This window comes from Pseudorca crassidens, chromosome 15 (assembly GCF_039906515.1).
Source record: "Pseudorca crassidens isolate mPseCra1 chromosome 15, mPseCra1.hap1, whole genome shotgun sequence".
Classification (NCBI taxonomy): domain Eukaryota; kingdom Metazoa; phylum Chordata; class Mammalia; order Artiodactyla; family Delphinidae; genus Pseudorca; species Pseudorca crassidens.
The window spans coordinates 41,451,040-41,471,518 of NC_090310.1; the positions used below are offsets into that span (position 1 = coordinate 41,451,040).

General features: G+C 48.0%; 1 protein-coding gene across 12 annotated transcripts in view; it reads left to right on the top strand.

Moving 5' to 3' along the window:
- RIN2 (Ras and Rab interactor 2) overlaps positions 1-20,479 on the top strand; it is a 225,527-nt gene that overhangs the window by 106,821 nt on the left and 98,227 nt on the right. For 6 of the 12 annotated variants that reach the window (XM_067707365.1, XM_067707364.1, XM_067707354.1 and 3 more), the window contains one exon: positions 15,123-15,215. In XM_067707365.1, the coding sequence (XP_067563466.1) occupies positions 15,159-15,215 (57 nt within the window). In that variant the 5' untranslated portion in view covers positions 15,123-15,158. Of the gene's footprint in view, positions 1-12,126; positions 12,680-13,490; positions 13,807-14,467; positions 14,825-15,122; positions 15,216-20,479 lie in introns of those variants that run through there. The other 6 variants (XM_067707356.1, XM_067707362.1, XM_067707357.1 and 3 more) reach the window with 5 other exon arrangements.

A 20,479-nucleotide genomic window follows, 5' to 3' on the forward strand; every position in this document is an offset into this window, starting at 1 on the left:
CCCAAATGCATTACTGGTGGGCGTCACAGAAGCGTCCATTCACACCAGCATGGCGAGAATCAAGAACTCTGAAAGTTAGAGCAGTTACCTCTTTGGATACATAAAAGCAGCATATTAAAGTGGGTCACAGAGTACAAATAAGGAGGCATTCAGCAGAGCAGAAACAAGCAGCGGGCTAATTGTCCTAACAAGAGGGCAGGGGAGGTCCTGGAGCTCACAGGCCCAGAAACAGTCAAAAAGAAGTGCAGGCATGGCTTTGGGTTAATTCTCATTACAGCTAGTCAGAGGAAACCGAGGTTTAGATCTCCTGTGGCTGCAGCTGGATCTCACAGCAAAGAGAACCTTTGGTTACTTGTCACAAGGAGGCCAAGCAAGGAGAGAGGGGTGAGGTTTAGGCAGCGATGCTCACCCCGGCCAACATCTCTGCGTGAGCTCTGAGCCCGTCCTCTGGTCAGAGGATGTGAAGTGAGAAAGGAAAGGTGAAGGGGTGTGTCGTCAAGCAAGCTCCCACCCTTGGACGACTAGAGCCTGATCTCACGGGGACCCTGGGAGACAGCGCAGATAGCGCCTGGGAGCTGCCCGATCTGGGCGGTCCGGGAGCCGGGTCCGGGGAGGCATCGCTGTTGCACCAAGCATCACATGCCTTCAGAATCTCACCTGCCAGCGGCTGCCCACTTAGGCCACGTCACCTTGCTGGTCCAGGTTTGCGGTGTGGCCGGAAGTGACAGTGTGCAAATGTCAGGTGTGAAACACCACGAGGATGGGGGTGCCAGTGAGGAGTGTTCTCCTTCTCTACTCTTGTGGGAGCTCCATTCTGGAGGGGACAGGGCCGGTCTGCACACACATCACTGCTGAGGTTGGAACATCAGGCTGGAAACAGATTGAAAAGGGGCCGTGAATACTCACCCAGGGAACATGGACATTAGGTTCCTAAAAACGGGCTGCAGTGCAGCAACAGGAAGCGGGATGCTGGAAAGGGCCGTTCCCTTGAGGTGGACCCGCGGGATGAAGGGTAGCAGACACACAGTGGGGACCACAGATAGCAACAAGATGCCCAAAACATTGAGGATGCCTCGGTCCAGGGCCTGAGTGGATGTGGGGAGTGGGGAGGAAGATGACTGAGGTTTGGACAAGAGACCCCGCAGGACTGGAGGTGATTGATGGGAACGGTGAAGTGGGAATTCAAGCCTGGTGTTGTCGTTAAGAGACGGGAGCGCGGACTTCAGGGGAAAGGAATGCTGAGTGGAAAGTCAGCGTTTCAGAGACAGAAACCAAAAAGGAGTGCTTCTTTTTGTAATTTTTTGTAGGCAGATCTTTCTGAGTTCAGAAAAGGAGGTGGGGGAGGAGTAAGAGGATCCGACAAACACTTTTTGGTTTGGTTTTGCTTTTTTTTATTCCTAAATTGGAAGCGGACAAAACAAAGAGCTGTGATCCAGAGATCACGCGTGAGCCTGCCAGCTGAGTGATTGACTTCTGCCCACTCTCTTTGTACACCTCAGTGAAATCATAGAGGGATAGAAAATAATCAAAAATAGGGAGCAGGGAGCTTCCCTGGTGGCGCAGTGGTTGAGAGTCTGCCTGCCAATGCAGGGGACACGGGTTCGAGTCCCGGTCCCAGAAGATCCCACATGCCGCGGAGCAACTAGGCCCATGAGCCACAACTACTGAGCCTGCGCGTCTGGAGCCTGTGCTCCGCAACAAGAGAGACCGCGAGGGCTTCCCTGGTGGTGCAGTGGTTGAGAGTCCGCCTGCCGATGCAGGGGACGCGAGTTCGTGCCCCGGTCTGGGAAAATCCCACGTGCCGCGAAGCGGCTGGGCCGGTGAGCCATGGCCGCTGAGCCTGCGCGTCCGCAGCCTGTGCTCCGCAAAGAGAGGCCACGATAGTGAGAGGCCCGCGCACCACGATGAAGAGCGGCCCCCGCTTGCCGCAACTAGAGAAAAGCCGTCGCACAGAAACGAAGACCCAACACAGCCATAAAATAAACAAATAAAAATTTTTAAAAAAAGTAGGGAGCAGGAAGGAAAAGGAAGCACTCGAGCACTGAGAACAGGGTCCCTGGAGAAGACGCGGTTAAAATAGAAGCTTCCGGCTGTAGGGGAGCCTCGTGTTTGTAGATGGAGGAGCCTGTGATGCCGTAGCAGGCAGGTGAGATGAGGCTGTTTGGGTAAAATCCCTCTGTAGAGCAAAATACCACACACCAATTGGGTCGCTGTCCTGACAGCGCTGGGACGATAGCTCTGGTATAGCCAGACTCCTCCCCCTACAATCTGGGTTAGGCCAAAGGGGATTGTGAGTAGCACGGTCTGGCCCTGCACTGAAGCAGACATAGACTCTCTTCCCGGCTTTGATGAAAACACTTTCGGCCTCGTGGAGAAAAGCAAAAGGATAAGGCCTTCGGGAAGATGAAAGCATTCACCTCTAATCTTCCCCTTTGTTGGGGACCTGTTACAGCCACCCAAAGAGAGGGAGGCCTTGTTTTACCAAGATAAGCAGCTCGGGTGGATTCTCAGGCATGTTATCCAGTGTTCTGTTATCTACAGTAACTCGAGGTCAGTAGAAGCTGATTACAGAGGGTCATAGAATATCCCCAAACCCTAAGCAAGCGTGCGTATAGGGCCTTGATCTCAGACACAGGGCAGAGGTATTTGTCAGTGCGTACTGGGAGTGTTTGGACCTCGGCAGTGAGGATGCTGGGAGGAGAAGGGCAGCTGGTTTAGGATGAAGACAGGATTGAGGGAGAAGCCCCGGGTGGTAGACCCATAGTGAAGGGGCTACAGTGTTTCAGGATAGCTGGGGAAGGAGAGAAGGCAGAGGAGAAGCATGATGGCTGGGCTGCTTTGAAGGAGAGAACATGACCTTGTAAACTAGAATTAGAAGCTAGAGAGAGATTAGGAGGCCTTAGGGCTATTGAATCCAAGCTTGTCTGTTTTCTCCAAGTGCCACAAGGGTGTAACTCAGGTCACTTGGGACTGAGCCTTACACACCTGCAAATGAAGGTCAGGTGAGGGTGGGAGAAGCCCCGAAGCAGTGGTGGAACCCGTGTGCATCCTTTCGTGGCCCATGGAATGACCCAGTCTGCCCTCTGGTAGTGTCCTTAGCCCCACTCTAGCCTCATCCCTCCCCATGGAAGGAGAAGTCTACAGGGTCAAAGGCTGTGCTGACCCAGAGCCCGCATCCCCTGATGCCTCTTGCTTCAGATACACGTTCCTTGGAATCCCTGTCCTCACGCCCCACACCTGCTTGCCCTGCCTGTGCAGACTTCCCCCACATCCCTCCACCCGAGGGCTGGCTCTGCTTCTGGAGACGTAGTTATTACACTTCCGTAGGCTGCGGGTTTGGGAGGGAATGCGAGATGGACAGGGCTTGGACGGGAAGGCTGGGGTGTCCACCAAGCTGCTCCAGGGAAAAGAAGGGTGACAAGCCAGGGAGTAGGTTCAGGATGGCCCGTGTCCTCACAGTCAACACAGAATACTGAAGAGTCTGAACATTTTAAATTGCAACCAGGCTTCCCAAGTCCTTCTAATTTCAATTTGTTGTGGTAGAAGAATAGAATACATTTTAGTTAACAACGTCTTGTCGTCTTGATGTATAACTTTAAAAAATTCAGACATAAAGTATCTGAGTCTCCATTTGTCCTCTTGCCCTGAAAATACTGGTGTCTGCCCAGCATGCCCTTGAAGGCATGAGAGCCCGGACATGGTCAATGGCACACTGACTGCCCTGTCCACTCAGACCATCCGTCCGTGAGTCCATTTGACCCCATTGCCTTTGATTTCTTTTTCCAGGACTCTGACTCCAACGCTGTCATTATGACCCAAAGCTCTCTCCTCAGATGTGAGTGTGTCCCCACCCACCAGGACTCCCGATGGAAAGGGGTGATCCAGCTGCCCCCCTGCCCCCTTGGCCTCCACGCTAACTGTGCCTACCTGTCTGGCCTCTGTGCCCTAAGCCTGGGTCAGACACCTGACCAAGAGGATAGAAGGGGTAGACCACTGAGAGGAAAGCCCTGAGCTTTAAAGACAGCCTACAGAGCCGGCAGAAACTGTTTGGTACTTGTAGCTTGTGCCAAACCGAGTAACATGAAACTGGATTTGTGAAATGCCCCAGTCGTCTGTGCTTGTCTCTCCCAGCAAAAGCTGCAAGTGCCCTTGGCCAGCTGAGAGACAGACTTTTTAAACACGCCCGAACTTCGGAGGCACCATTTCAGACAAAAACCACCTTTTTGGTGATGGCAGCAGACATCACTGAGAACCTTACTGACCTCTGTGGGTTTCCATGACTCTTTTGCAGACACATAAAGTAATAAATTATTTTGGAGAGCAACTGTTTATACCTATATGCACCTCCCTTGATAACACGGATTCTGGCTGTGAGATAGTATTAATACATGTTAATGGGGCACTTACTCTGTACAGAAGGTATTGTGGTATTTCGTTACTTTGGTGTTGGACGGTGCGCTTCTGCTTAGCACCCCACGTGGAATCTGCGGGCTTAGAAGGAGGGTATCTCCAGAGGAGGCTCAGTTGTTCTCCATCCCACTTCTTAAGAGGAAGGATGGGAATTTTAAGGGTCTAATCCCCGTAACACATGATGCAAGTGCGTGCACAAACACACGGAGAAGCCCACTTGCTCGGTTAGTTATGTTTCATTGGGAGTTTGGCATCTTTTCTGTGGATTTCTTTTGTTTTGTGGTCTCAAGTGAAGCTGTGCTAGCTTGGACACACACCTGGAGACCTCTTGAGGATTCTGTTGGTGCAGAAATGAAAGAGCTGAGGAACATGAGTGGCTGAGGATGCGGAGAGAACAGTGGGTCTGTATGTTATAGAGAGAGGAGAGGCTTCCAGATCACAGACTCCACAGGAAAAATCCAGTCGCAGGGAGAACGCATGGGCTCCATAAGCCAATGTTCTTGTGTTTCAGGGTGGTATAAAGAACGTTTCTTCCAGCATGTTGTGTGGGTCGACAGCATGGAATGCACGTTCCTGGCATTTGAGCTTGCCTTGCCGTTCCTGAAGCTGTGTTCTTCCTATCGTCTTCTGCTTGGATGAAACCATTCCTTTAAAACCCTCCCTTTCAGCCTCAATGACGTGTGTGTAAGATCTCATGCACTTACTTTTCCAACACTTATTGAGCACATACGTGCCAGGCACTGTGTACGGTATGGGAGAGACTACTCCGAGTAAGGCATGTGAATCCCCAGTGTCTGTGGGCTAAACGAAGCTCTTCTCTTCTTCAACCTTTAAAACACGGCACCTTCTAAATCTAAAAGAACAGACTGAGTGTATAGCTTCCTTCAGTGTTCCTGATGGTACCATTTAACGTGGTGAAGGTGATAGCCAGAAATATTTCATGTCTTACTAGGGACAAATAATGTGTTTTCATGGAGAAAGCACTGGTTTCAGTCTGGAGATCCCGTTTCTTACTTTTGCTCTCTTGTATGACTTCCGTGTATGAAGAATCAAATAAAAGCAACCTCTTCAGAGACCTTGTGGTGGAGAATGGGTGAAGTGGGTGCAGTGGGAGCTGAAGCCAGTTCTCTCTGCTCACTAGAGCTGATTGTTAAATTTTCGTGAATTCTACAAGCCCGCTGCTGTCACGTTGGTAGCTTGAAATTGGCCCCGATGGGAGTATTTACCCGACAGAGGAGGCAAATGATAAACCTTGGAGCTTTTATTTCCCAGGAAGCCAGTTGTTGGACATTTCCCAGCATATCACTGATTAAAGGGGAAGATAAATATTCTAATGATGAAGTGGAAAGTTTGGAAAGATGTCAACATGTGCAGGATCAAAATGAAGGAGAAAGAAGCAAATTAGTCCATGAAATTCCAGGCACTCTCCACCCTAGTTTATTACATAGTGATGACGTCGTTTTTTTTTCCTTCATAGAGGTGGTTGTCATGACATTTTAACCTGGGACTGTTTTATTTCATTTTATTTCGTTTCAGTAAGAACGCTGAACATGAGTTATGCTCTGTTAAAGAGGACATTTTTCTGTGGCCGTTTGGACCTGGTGTACGTTCTTTACTCTTTTGTCAGCTAATGACATAGGTTGTTAGTAAACAAACCAAAAAATATTAAAAGAATAAATGGTATGGAGTTTGGAATTATAATAACCCATTGCTGGGGTATTCCTTTTTTATATTAATTTTTATTGGAGTATGGTTGCTTTACAATGTTGTGTTAGCCTTCACCGCACAACAAAATGAATCAGCCATGCACATACAGATATCCCCTCCCTTTTGGACTTCCCTCCCATTTAGGTTACCCCAGTGCATTAGGTAGAGTGCCCTGTGCCATACAGTATGTTCCCATCAGTTGTCTATTTTATACATAGTATCAATAATGTATATGTGTCAATCCAAGTCCCCCAATTCCTCCCTCCCACCCCTTCCCCCCTTGGTATCCATACATTTGTTCTCTAAGTCTGTGTCTCTGTTTCTGCTTTGCAAATAAGATCATCTATACCATTTTTCTAGATTCCACATATATGTATTATTATATATTTGCTCTCTGTTTCAGACTTACTTCCCTCTGTATGACACTCTCTAGGTCCATCCACGTCTCTGCAAATGACCCACTTGCCTTCGCTGTGGTGTTGCTTGAGTACTCTCAGAGGCCCTGAGGAGAATCGCTTTCACTTTTCTCACTGATTTTCTAAGAAATACAAACTATCCAGTAATGTAGCCAGTTCATAATGAAATAGATAAAGCTGCACTGGACATAGTTTGTGATAGATCCAAACCTGACGTTACATTTGTGTGTAGTTTTTGAAAGTGAAAAATACTTGGTCTGAGAAATATTTTATGCTGGTAGACGAAAACCTGACAACAGCTAAAACTGCACAGTCATGTTTGTTATTGACGAAGATTTTACGGAAGCATCAAATAATCTTGCAAGATATGTAGTCAAAATTTAACACAGGAAAATTGGGACAACTTCATAGAAATAATGACAATAACCACAGCCACCTTACAGGGCAGGGACTTTAATCAGTAGCATTTCATGAAGACAAAATTCTGTTCGATCAATCACAGCTCTGATATAAAGTTTACAAGGAACAGAATTCCCTAAAAACTAGTTTCCATAAATTTAAAATTAAATGGGTATCCATATGGAAAAATAAGGACTTTTAAACCCCTGCTTTCCGCAGAGAAAGGCAATCACAGATTAAAAAAAAAAGAAAGAAAAAAAACCCCTGCTTTACACCATACACAAAAATTAATTTGAGATGGATCATAGATCTATGCATTAAAGCTAAAACTATAGGGGCTTCCCTGGTGGCACAGTGGTTAAGAATCCGCCTGCCAATGCAGGGGACACGGGTTCAAGCCCTGGTCCGGGAAGATCCCACATGCCGCGGAGCAACTAAGCCCATGCGCCACAACTACTGAAGCCCGCGCACCTAGGGCCTGTGCTCCCAACAAGAGAAGCCACCGCAATGAGAAGCTAGAGCACCACAACGAAGAGTAGCCCCTGCTCACTGCAACTAGAGAAAGCCCACGTGCAGCAACGAAGACCCAACACAGCCTAAAATAAAATAAAATAATTTTTTTAAAAAAAGCTAAAACTATAAAGCTTTCAGAATAAAACACAGAATATTCAATAGCTTTAATTTCTTATGTTAGAAAAGAAGGTACAAAATTAAAATAGGACAGAAGAAAGTTTTAAACAGTTGTCTGCACTGTATAAGAAACTGATTAAGGAATTAAGATGGCTTAATGGAGTTTGCTCCAGAAAATATTTTCTCCATGAAAATGATCGATATTGGTATAATTCCAATGAAAATATTTGTGCTTATTAACCACTGAGTTAAAACTTCCTTGAAGACACAGAGACCAGATTAAAATAAGGTAAAAACATCTTTACAACAGTCCACAACTCTTATCAGAAAAGCCGACTCAATTCCATTTCTTTTAAGTCAGAAACTTAAATTTTTTTTTTCTTTGACCTCACCGCGCAGCTTACTGGATCTTAGTTCCCTGACCAGGGGTGGAGCCCGTGCCCCCTGCAGTGGAAGCGCGGAGTCCTAACCACTGAACTGCCGGGGAAGTCCCAGAAACTTAATTTTTTTCAAAGAGAAGAGGTCCACCCAGGCAGCAGAGCCCACACACACCTTTGGGATCGTGATAGAAGACGGGGAAATGTGTCTTTTGCCCGTCCTCCTCACCCCACAACTGAAGCATCTTCCCTCGGATGGTCCAAAGGCCTCCCTCTCTCATACTCCCTTAGGAAACCCCCACCAGTGGAGACATCTGCAAGTTCTGTTCTGGTTTAATGGAGCTTTTCCTTTATCAGTGTGTGCTTTATTCCAAGATCTTTGCTTTTTTAATTGAAGCATAGTTGATTTACAATGTTGTGTTAGTTTTAGGTGCACAGCAAAGTGATTCAGTTATACATATACATGTATATGTTCTTCTTCAGATTCTTTTCCATTTTAGGTTATTACAAGATATTGAATATAGTTCCCTGTGCTGTACAGCCGGTCCTTGTTGGTTATCTTTTATATATAGTAATGTATATCTGTTAATCCACAGATAATTTGTGGATTAATTTATCCCTCCCCCCCTCCTTGGGTAACCATAAGTTTGTTTTCTATGTCTGTGAGTCTATTTGTTTTGTAAATAAGTTCATTGCATCATATTTGAGATTCCACATATAAGTTATATCATATGATATCTTGTCTTTATCTGGCTTACTTCACTTAGTATGATAATCTCTAGGTCCATCCATGTTGCTGCAAATGGCATCATTTCATTCTTTTTTACGGACGAGTAGTATTCCATTGTGTGTGTGTGTGTGTGTGTGTGTGTGTGTGTGTGTGTGTCTTTATGCATTCATCTGTCAATGGAAATTTAGGTTGCTTCCATGTCTTGGCTATTGTAAATAGTGCTTATGAGCATAGGGCTGCATGTGTCTTTTCGAATTGGAATTTTCATCTTTTCTGGATATGTGCCCAGGCATGGGATTGCTAGATCATATGGTAACTGTATTTTTAGTTTTTTAAGGAGCTTCCATACTGTTCTCCGCAGTGGCTACACCAATTTACATTCCTACCAACAGTGTAGGAGGGTTCCCCCAAGACCTTTGAATTAAACATTTGATAAGATGATGATAAACAGCTTGAAGAAGCTCTTCTGGTCAAAGCATATGTGATGGAAGGGAATATACATCTATCCACCTGCTCAAGAAGAGGGGACCCTTATTGTCAGGATACAAGATGCCCTGGACCCTGGCACTGCCAGGCCTGGTGGGAAGTAGAAAGCCATCAGCCTGAGGCTGAGATTCAAGACTCTCCCCTCCCCCATCCCCCCCACCCCCGTGGTCCAAAGGCTTCTCATATCTGCTCACTCAGGGTATCTGCTCCTCATTAATTAAGCTGGCATGTGGCTCACAATCCAGGTTTCATGAGTGAGCACGTACCCTGTGATTCTCAGCTCAGAAGGTTCTCCCTCATCTGAGAACAGCCAGTGAATTACTAGCCTGGGTCATATGACATCACTAGGTCATCCAGTCAGCCGAGAGAACCGAATGGGCAGAATCACCGCCCTCTGCACGTCAGGCAGGAGCTGGGCATGGCAGGTGCTTTACGAGGGGTGTGGTAGGTCAGGCAGGGTGTCTGGGTACAGAGAGCAAACCTGTGGGCACTGTTGAACTGGAGGAGCTCACATCCTAGCCAGAGAGAACCCTCCAAGCCAGCCAGCCATGGCCATTCTGGGATGACAGCTCACTGTGACAGAGAAGCTAGACACCCACATTTTAGGCAAAATGTCCTGATATTTTTGAGCCGCCAGGTGTAGCAGACACTGTCAAGACCTTCCCGTATCCCTTGGGTGTTTGGCATTTCCACGCATGGTGCCCTGATTTCCAACTGCCAGCTTTGCCCAAGGGCTCTCTTCGCCCCAAGAGCCCACTTTGCCGGCACCAGGCATATTTTGGAGGTGCTGGTGACCCAAGACCCCCTGAGGGGAGTCAGAAAAATACCCCTCAGTTGGGACCACCTGAGCCATGGTCTACACTGGCTCTCAGAGTTCCCAACCCAGTCACCCACGCTGATTGCTTGCTTGGTGATGCCCTTTGTACTGCTGCCCTTCCTCCCCTGTGTCACATCCCCTCTGCCCGACCAGTGTGTCCTGAAGTCACCTCTCATAAACGACTGGGACATGAATTTTTGACTCGGGGTCTCTGGAGACTGTTCATTCAAATTGTTAAAAAGTGTGTTACTTCGTCTATCGTATCTGCAGCGTAGACTCCATCCAAGAGCCGCCTGGTTATAAACCTCCAGTTAAAATTAACCACCAGTGTAGACCGTTTTACCATCGTGGCCGGAGAACGTTGGGAAGCAAAGCTCTAAACTCAGGTGCTCACGTGTTGACGGTAAACCTGGGGGAGCCCTGGAGGGTGTGGCTTCCCTCTGTGCTGTCCTTCAGGTTCAGGGCCGATGTGGCTTATGGGGCTTCATTGTACGTGTGGTCTCTGCGCATGCGTGCCGGGTGTGACCGCTGACTACGGGCCGCTTTTCAAGTGAGGAGGTTAAAAGACACAGACTTCTGAGAACGACCTTGTGGGGGGGTCACCCCCCTCCCTTCTCAGCCCTGTTCCAGGAGGGCAGGGTGCAGCAGCCCTGAGGCCTGAGAAGCTGTCGCCCTGCAGGGACAAGGGGCAAGGAGAAGGAGGCGGGAGGCTAACTCTTGGATGGCTGGAGGGGTAAAATGAGGGCATCGGGTGGGAGGTAAGAGAGGCAGTTTCCCATCCGAGGGAAGGGGGAACTTCCGACAGCAGAGCTGCCCACCTGTGTCCAGGGCACGTTCATTGCCTTTGGTGGAGATGTCCACACCTGGGCTTCCTGGGCAGTGGCAGAGCTTCTGCAGCGTCTCTGTGAGACATCTGTTTTCCAAGGACCAAAGGGATGGACCTCCCCTGGAATTTGTTACAGGCCAGTCCTGTGAGTGGCAGGAATGCACAGTCTCACCCGTGAGCACCTTCCTAAAAAAAGAAGAAAAATTATTTTATTATCCTTGGTTACTCTTGTGAAAGTCAGGACAAAGAGCATTGTTCCTAGTTCTATTTAAAAGCGGTTATCGAGGGCTTCCCTGGTGGCGCAGTGGTTGAGAGTCCGCCTGCTGATGCAGGGGACACGGGTTCGTGCCCCGGTCCGGGAGGATCCCACATGCCGCAGAGCGGCTGGGCCCGTGAGCCATGGCCGCTGAGCCTGCGCGTCCGGAGCCTGTGCTCCGCAACGGGAGAGGCCACAACAGTGAGAGGCCCGCGTACCGCAAAAAAAATTAAAAAAAAGAAGTTTAACGATTGAGAGATAATCGGTGCTGGGCAGTGATACAAGATGCTCAAAGAACAAATTTTAAATTTACATAACTTGAATTGTCAGGGCAGAGGCTGGAATAGAGATTTTCTATTCCACTTGTAAAATCTGTGATCATACAAAGATAATTATGGAAATATTCAGAGACCTTGCCTGGATCCAGACACAGAACCGCCCCACTGGCTTTTACCTCTTAGTAAAGACGAAAAGCATTCAAAAGAGGGAGGACCCGCCATCCTCGGAGCCACTCAAGGAACCAGGCAAAAAGGTGACCTGCCTGTCTCAGGACTGGCCTCGACCTGACAGGTCCCCAGGGGTGAGTCACTTTCTTTTACTTCAGTCAGTTTGGCTGTAAAATGATTATGAGCTCTTGTTTACCAAGAAGCGAAGTCCGCTTTGCCTCGCTTTATTCAACTGCTAGAAAGAAGAAGGGAGAACGGAGTGATTAGAAAGCTTCTGTGGCCGACTTTCACAGCAGCAGGTGATGAGAACCCCCGTGACTTGGACAAGACGAGTCTCTTTTAAATGAGACTTGGGGGTCGTGGTTGCCAGTGTCAGTGTTACTGCTGCTGCTTTGTGGCTTTGCACTTGTGACCTGAGGCGGATGGAATGGGAAGGGTATGGGCTGACTAAATAAATCCGGGTGGACAGGGGGAGGACGAGGTCCCTCTCAGATGTAAACCTGTCTTGCCCCGATTTGGCAAGCTGGAATTTCGAGCAACAGCTGGAATTTTGCCAGTGACTTAGCTCCGTGGCTCAGTGAACTGAAAACCAGGCTCTGGGTGTTCCAGCCCCGTCGGCCAGCCCACAGCCCAGGGCCAGGTGGCGGTGCCCCAGCGCTCCCAGCGGAATGGGCTGGAAAGCCGGCCGGGAGCCATCCTGCTTAGCGGCAGTCCATGCAGCCTGGCGCCCAGCCGGACGACTCAGTGAGTCCTGGAGGCTGAAATCTCAGGACAGACTTCACCTCAGCACTCGCTCTTGGGGCCACATGGAAGCCACTGCAAGCCTCCCTCCAAAGTGGCCGAGCCCGGTGTTGGGGGAGAGTCAGGAATATTCACTTCCTGCCTTTGTCTTTTAGCCGGACCGCAGCGACCAGCTTCGTTTACATTCCTTCAGTGCTGTTATTGAAGAGGCTTGGCAGCTCCAAAGTGCTTGCAGTGTCCTTTAGTCCCATTAGGGCTTTTTTTTCTCTCTCTATTTTTTTTTTTTTTTTTTGCTAGCTTTCAGCTAGCATCTGGAAAGATCCACTGGATGTGCTAGGCTCCTTTTTCGAGACTCCGCTCCGCCATTCAGGGAAACCAAGCAAGAAGCAAGCTTCCACTGTATAAGTCTGGAGGAATTTTACAGCCTCTCCAACTACGGTACCTTTTCTGTTTCTTGGTCCAGTCTGTTCCTGGGGGTGGTTTTCGGATGAAACTACCAGTGTAACCTAACCCTTTGGGGGGAAGGGTAGGAACCACAAGTGGAAAGAATGTCTCCTTATAAATTGTATTAAATGTCTGTCTGTGTTGAGTTGGGGTGTCAGAGGCTATGCTTTGGGAAGGACTATTGCTACGACAGGAAAGACCTGAAACCCAAACTTCTTTGGGGCCCTTAAGAACTTTAAGAATTAGAACAAGGTGTGATGTTCTGTCCACTTGGATTCCATTCTGTGGGAAGGGCCTGCCGTGGCCCCTGGCCGCCTGTCTTTGTCACCTGCTCTCATCTCTATCCTGGAGCAGCCTTCTGAAGAAGCGGGGATGCAACCTGCATCCTCTGGAAGAAATGTGATGGCTCTGCCGCTCTCGCACAGAATCCAAACTGGGTGTTTCCTTGAGGACCACTTGAGGTGGAAGTGTTCGTGTGCAGTTTTCAGGCAGCTAATTAACGTAGTAAACGTGCGGAATCCAGACTGCTCCATTGTTATAGGCAAAATTCCCTCCCTGTCCTGGATCATCAGAAAGGGTTTGTACTAGGAAACTTTCTGAACAAAACAAAAGGACTTAGGTCTGGATGAGGAATGAACGGCTTGGCACTCCCCAAGCTCTTCCTTCACTGCTATGCCATGCCAGATTCCTTGCAGAGAAAGCGTCTGGAAGAAAAAGAATTACAGGCATTAGGCTTGGTTTCAAGAAGTGTACTTTTTTCTTTGTGTGCTTCTGGGTTGAAACAGTTAATCATTTGTTCCCCAAGGTTACAGTGTGGTTGTGGTTCTGCTTCTTGTTCTGAAGACAGCACCCTACTTTCCTTCTGGAGTCACTCCAATCCGTGGACTTCGCTGTTAAATGATGAACTTCAAAGGGCTTAGAGCTGGGGCTGCATTCAGGGGCTGAGCCCAAGAATGTGAATCTCAGAGTCAGTAGAATCGCAATAGAAAGCTCACCAGTCATCTCAGGAGGCTTTTGGAAGGTTGACCTTCATCCCAATGGGATTCCAAGTGAGAAGAATCGCAGGGAAGATACCTCTGAACCTTTAAAGGGACCGAACCACGGAGAAACGACTAACATAGGTGACGGCCCCAGAGGAGGGGTGGGTGTGCGCTGCGTTCTCATTTTCCGAGATGGAATTCTACGGGTCATCACAGAGCACCGCGGATGTGAAGGGAGGGGCCGATCTTGGGGCAGAAATGTGCCTGTCTCCAAAGATCCTTGCTTCCTAACGTATGCAGTTCTCTGCAAAGTCATTATGCTTTTCCACTTGTTGAAATGCCCTTGAGTGCAGCTGCCTCTCTGTTCCCCAGCTAATAATGAAAGAGCCTCAGCAAACTGGCAGCGGCTACTGTGGCTTTGGTGCCTTCCCGCTCTACCCCTGCAGCTGAACCCCTTTTAAGATCCCCAGACATGTTTTCATTTAATGTTTCCTTTATCGTCCTTCCACCAGGCTGGTTGTGGTTAGGACCAGCCACATCTTGTGCAAGTTATGTGAGCGGGAGTTGGTTTCATAATTGCTGCTGGTCCAGGAGATGGTTTGGGGATGCTCCCCCAGGTATCCTCTCCATGCATGCTGGCCGGGGCGGGGCCAGCTGCGTGGGAGGGTGTGTGTGTGTGTGTGTGTTTTATTTACAAGTGGACACGGAAGGCGTTGCAGCCAGGAGAGAAGATTATTGGGTTTTGATGCTCCAATGAGGGAAATTCCAAGCTCAAATAGCCACAGTTGTGATTCAGAATCATATCATGCCCTTAAATTCCTCTCCGCGTTCCAAAGTCCACTCCCCTCTTCCCTGGTTATCCTGGAGCTGTTTCTTACACAAACTGATCTCTGAAAACAGGGGCACAGGATTTCATCCCAGTCTTTGATTTCTTTGGAGAAAATAGAGGGATTTATTCCCAGTGCCCTCGTGTTGACCTTGCCGGAGGGAGAGGGCCAGCCCAGCTCATAATGACCTCATCCCATTCCTGCAGGATTTCCTGGGACATGCAGGCCCTCACTCTTCCGCTGGCCTTGTGTGATCAACCACATTAAGTCCATGAGCTTTAGAGCAGATTACAGTGACATCTAACATAGTCCCTTTAGGACTTGAGCGTGAGGTCAAGCAAACACACAGAGCAATCATTATGCTTTCTGCAGTCCCAGGGGGCTTCGGCGTCAGCTGGAGGAGCGAGCGGGGGGGCAGCGGGCAGCGAGGTGGGGCTGAGTCTAGGAACTGTGCTGTCTGTAGCAGGAAATCAGCCTGAAAGGAGATGGAAGGGCTTTGGTGGGAAATAAAATGGCACTCTGTTGTTGATGGAAAAAGATCTTGGCAGGACTGTTGTTGTGAGTGTTCTGTGGCTTAGAAAGGAATTTCCGACAGGCTGGACTAACCATTACAAATGTCTCTACCTTCAGGAGTCCCAGGCGTGCAGTAGAGCCTCGCCGCGGGAAATGTCAGCTTGGACCATGGGCGCCTGCAGTCCAGAGAAGCGAGGAAGTTTCTTTAAGGTAAAAGGAGGCCTTGATTGGGGCTGCTAACGGGCATCTCACTCCCTGTGCTGGCTGCACGGAGAGCTGCAGGGCTGCAGAGAACGGTGGGGGAAGCCTGCTCTCTGAGCCAGCTCTGGCTGGGGTGGGGAGGAACCCTGCCTGAGCCCAGCTGTGAGCTATTCCCAGATTTTACAGGAGGTCGGGGCTTTTGTGAGTCAGTGTGCTTCCAGACAGGCCCAGGACCGAGGCATGGGGAAATGCCACCTGAGTGAGACAGTTGAGGCATCCTTCCTTTGTCAACCGCCAACCTGGTCCTTTTTCATCTGGACAGTTTTTGATGGAAGCTGGACTTGGCATTCTAGTGAGTCGGTTGTAGGCTCCTGTGCTTTTGCACGTGGCTTGATTCTGTGAATCACTTAAGTGCTCATTAAAAAAAGAGAACGACACACAGATCCCTGGGCCTTACCCTAAACTGACTGAATGTTTTTGCTGGTGTATTTTATCAACACCCCAGAGGACTGAGAGAACCAAGGCAGCCTGATTAAAACTGGACCACTTTTCTCCATGCCTTTTGATGTCAATGGGAGACCTTGCTAGCTTAATGAGATGAGCTGCTCAATGGGTATTTTATATACTCTGTGTGTGTGTGTGTGTGTGTGTGTGTGTGTGTGTGTGTGTGTGTTAAATTAAGACCTGACAATCGTTTCTAACGTACACTTGGGAATTGATTTTCTTCCTATGGTGTTTGCTTTGCATCCTCTCACTCACCCTCAAAATAATGCAAACTCATTGTGGAAAATTTGGAAAATACAGAATCATGTAAAAGAGGAAGGCAGTGGAGGTGAAATGTGCGTTTGAAATCTGTCATAGGCTAGTCATAGCTTTTATATGCTTCCTGTTTCCAAGAGGCCAAACCTGATTTATTCTGTCAGTTGTGGGCTCAAAAAAATCCATCAGAAGAGGCTGTTGGTAAAGCAAAGCCAAGTTCATTCAAGCAGCTGCTGTCAAGGAGGGCGTCGCCAGGGCACAGGCCTATTGGTGTCTAAGGTCAGGAGGCATCTTTATAGAGTTTAGAGGTCCAGGCCCAAACCCTTTAAGCTGTGCTTCTCAAGGCAGAGAATCGACTGGGTTTCAGCAAAGTTTGTGACGTAATATGGTTCAGGATGGGTGGATACAGCAGGACGAGGGCCTTAAAGGGAATCTTGGCGGGTAAACCATTGATCAGCAGGCTGTTTTCCCAGGTGAGCGAACTGTGCCAGGACAGATTGTTTCGTAGGAATTTCCTGCCGTGAACAGCAGAGTTATTTATTGGTTTACAATAACTTCCTGGAAGAAATGCTTAAGTTGTGTTGACACAGATGGTCTCGATTCTCAGTCGTAAGAGTTAAGTTTTGTGGACGCAGCCATCTTAGTTCGCAGCCCGTTTACTTGATTTCAATCAAACCTGTGTAAAATCCACCACTGGAGGCACAAGAGGGGCCCCTCAAGCCCCCAGTGGACCAGGCTCCTGACTCCTCTTTGGTTCCTGGATTCTGTCTTACGCTGAGATATTCATTTCCTCCTGGTGGACAGGGTGGACCCAAACCCCCCTTCTCCCAAGGCACCGCCTACATCAGCCTAAATATTGGATCGTCCGTAATCACCACCTTATGCTCAGGAAATGCAGTGGGGCTGAATCTCACCTAGTAGTTAGGTTTTAAAGTCCCAGCAAAAGGAGAAAATTGAATAGAGTCCAAATTGCCTTTGAAAATTCCTGAGGAATTTGTTGGACCCAATACTACCTACTGTTAGGTCCAATGTAGCCAGTTTTTCCTGCAGTCCTGGGAAAAATCTTTTTTTTTTTTTTAAGTTGTATAACAGGTAAAGTAGTTAACTTGTATTTCTGGGCCATGTCCTATGAAAGAATCCATCAGACAAGAGGTGAGAGGCTGCCTGAACCCACTGAGGGCAAGTCTGCTTCTCTCCTGAGTCAAATGCCCTTGAGGAAAACATGTGGAAGTGGCTGGAACTATATAACTTGGTGTTGTCTTTTTTTTTTTTTTTTCTGCAGAGCTTAAATTGTTTCGTTTATTCATTAGATTGTCCAAGTGGATGATCTAGTTACCTTATACTTCTTTCTCTCTTCTTTATAGACGTTGTTACTCTTTACTATGGCTATTTCATAGTTATTATGGAATAATAATATCATTCATTATTATAATATTAGATAAATAATATTGTTAGTTATTATGAATTATTCCACAATTTAGGCATGCAGTTACCCATAGGATGAAGACAACTGCCCCTTGGACATTTCATACTGACTCCTTGGAGGTTCGTTGTAAAAATGGTTACCAGGGTAGCCCTCAGTCGCTGAGATGGGCTGTCCCTCCGCACAGCCCTGGACCCACTGGCTCTTCGTTTACTCGTCATGCTTTTTTTTGACTCACCTTGATGGAGCACCTGTGATCAGCCAGGCTCTGTTCTAGGCACCAGGGAGAGAAAAGCCAGAAGCCATCCCACTTCATGGGGCTTTCAGTCTGGTACCAAAGAAGGATATTGCTCAAATATAATATTAAACCCATAATAACGAATTATAAGAGAAAACAATGCTTCGTGAAAGAAGTTAGAGGGACTCTGAGGACAGATGACCTGAGTGGGGCCCCAGCGCAGTCTTTGCTAGGAAGTGGCCTCTGCTGTAGAGCCGGGGGTGAATCTAGGGACTCAGTGAACCTCTTGTGTCCCTGCAGGGCTGCCCTCCACCACACCAGCGATGCCCTACATCCAGGTAGGACCACTTCATAAGGTGGGGATTCGTGGTTACATTCTTGGCTCACAGCTGGATTCCACATGTTCATTATCCCTTTCTTGATTATTAGGGCTCACGTGATTTTGTGCAAAGCGTGGGTCATTGAAAGACAATCAGCAGACCTCTTTTGCAGCGTCATCTTCCCCTATCCTGTGTGTGCTTTTAAGCCAGAGCTGCTAACCACGAGCAGCGAGCCTTGATTTGTGGTTTCGCATCTGTCCTGGCTCCTGGAAGTGACCCAGATGAGTTGCAGGACGCAAGGGTCTTGGGTAAGGTGGATGGTCTGAGCATTCTGGTGTAATTGACAAAGCCCCGGGGTTGTGGTGCTCGTGGAGTCTCTTCCTGGAAGCCTGGCCACAGAAATCCTGTGCCGGACAAACACATGGTCCACAGCCCTTCCCAGCATCATTGCTAATGTTCCTCAACCACCCGTGAGAAAAGTGTCTTCCTGCCCTGCAAGGTCTCTGTGAAAACATGTGGAGGCAGACAGGTGATGCCCCAGACAAGGCAGCAAAGTTATCTGCACCTAGTCATAGATGTGGACACAGAGAGCTGTCAGATTGCAAGGCTGTGTTGTGTGAAAGAGACAGTAAGAAAGGCGTCATCTGGGCTGGAAGAGTTCTAAGTGGTCCTGGCTGAGGGCCGAGAAACTCAGCATCATCTTGGAACCCTCCTTTTCCTGGATTGCCTGGCTTCCAAAGCCACCCCTCCCCGACCCCATCCAGGCGCCCAGTGCTGGCAGATCCCCCTCGAGTCTTCAGGATCCACCCCTCCTTCCCTTCCCTACATCCAACTCCCTGCTTAGGGTCTCGTTCTTCCCTTTGCGGGCACTGCAGATGATGCCCGGAATCCATCTGCACCACCTCTGAATGTGGTTGGTTGGTTGTTTCTTGTCAATCATTCCATCCATCTGAGTTGCCTGCTTGCAGACCCCGGCTCCGTGCTGCACCCTGGACCAGGTCTGTACTCTTCACCTTGACATTCGAGGACTTTCAGATGGTGCTTCCACCTTCTCCCAGCTCTTTCTCCACCGGTCTTGTCCCTGTGCCCTCACGGGTCTGCCTCTGTAGCCCAAACCTGCTGTGTCCCTCCCTCCTCCTGCCCACCTTCCACCCCTCCCCATCAGGCTCCCAGCTGCCCTTCCAAGCTGGTGTCAACCCCCTTTATCCATTGACAACGGAGCTCATGTGGGCTGAGCGGGTGTCTGCCTGGTGGTAGAAATGTCACGTAGGCCTAGCCGTGGCTCTGGCGTAGTGCCAGGAAGTCATCCTCAATTCACAGCTCGAGCACTGCCATGAGAGATTCGTTCTGTCTTTCGTCGCCATGTCCATGACCCCGAGGGGGATCCTCTTGGAGCAGAGAATGGTGCGGGAAGAGGACTGGTGTGATTGCCCCCCTGAGCAGTTCTACATATACCTATACCATTCTTTTTTAGATTCTGTTCCCATATAGGTCATTACAGAGTATTGAGTAGAGTTCCCTGTGCTATACAGTAGGTTCTTATTAGTTATCTATTCTATATATAGTAGTGTGTATATGTCAATCCCAATTTCCCAATTTATCCCTTCCCCCCCCTTTCCCCCCGGTAACCACAAGTTTGTTTTCTACATCTGTGACTCAACTTCTGTTTTGTAAATAGGTTTGTTTGTACCATTTCTTTAGATTCCACATATAAGCAATATCATATGATATTTGTCTTTCTCTGTCTGACTTATTTCACTCAGTATGACAATCTCTAGGTCCATCCACCTTGCCGCAAATGGCATTATCTTGTTCTTTTTTATGGCTGAGTAATATTCCATTGTATATATATACCACATCTTCTTTATCCGTTCCTCTGTCGATAGACATTTAGGTTGCTTCCATGTCCTGGCTATTGTAAATAGTGCTGCAATGAACATTGGGGTGCATGTGTCTTTTTGAATTATGGTTTTCTCTGGGTATATGCCCAGTAGTGGGATTGCTGGGGTCATATGGTAGTTCTATTTTTATTTTTTTAAGGAATCTCCATACTGTTCTCCATAGTGGCTGCACCAGTTTACATTCCCACCAATAGTGTAGGAGGGTTCCCTTTTCTCCACACCCTCTCCAGCATTTACTGTTTGTAGATTTTTTTTGATGATGGCCATTCTGACCGGTGTGAGGTGATACCTCATTGTAGTTTTGATTTGCATTTCTCTAATAATTAATGATGTTGAGCATCTTTTCATGTGCCCCTTGGCCATCTGTATGTCTTCTTTGGAGAAATGTCTATTTAGATCTTCTGCCCATTTTTTGATTGGGTTGTTTGCTGTTTTGTTATAGAGCTTCATGAGATGTTTCTATGTTTTGGAGATTAATCCATTGTTGGTCGCTTCATTTGCAAATATTTTCTCCCATTCTGTGGTTTGTCTTTTCATTTCGTTGATGGTTTCCTTTGCTGTGCAAAAACTTTTAATTCGGTCCCATTTTATTTTTGTTTTTATTTTCATTACTCTAGGAGGTGGATCAAAAA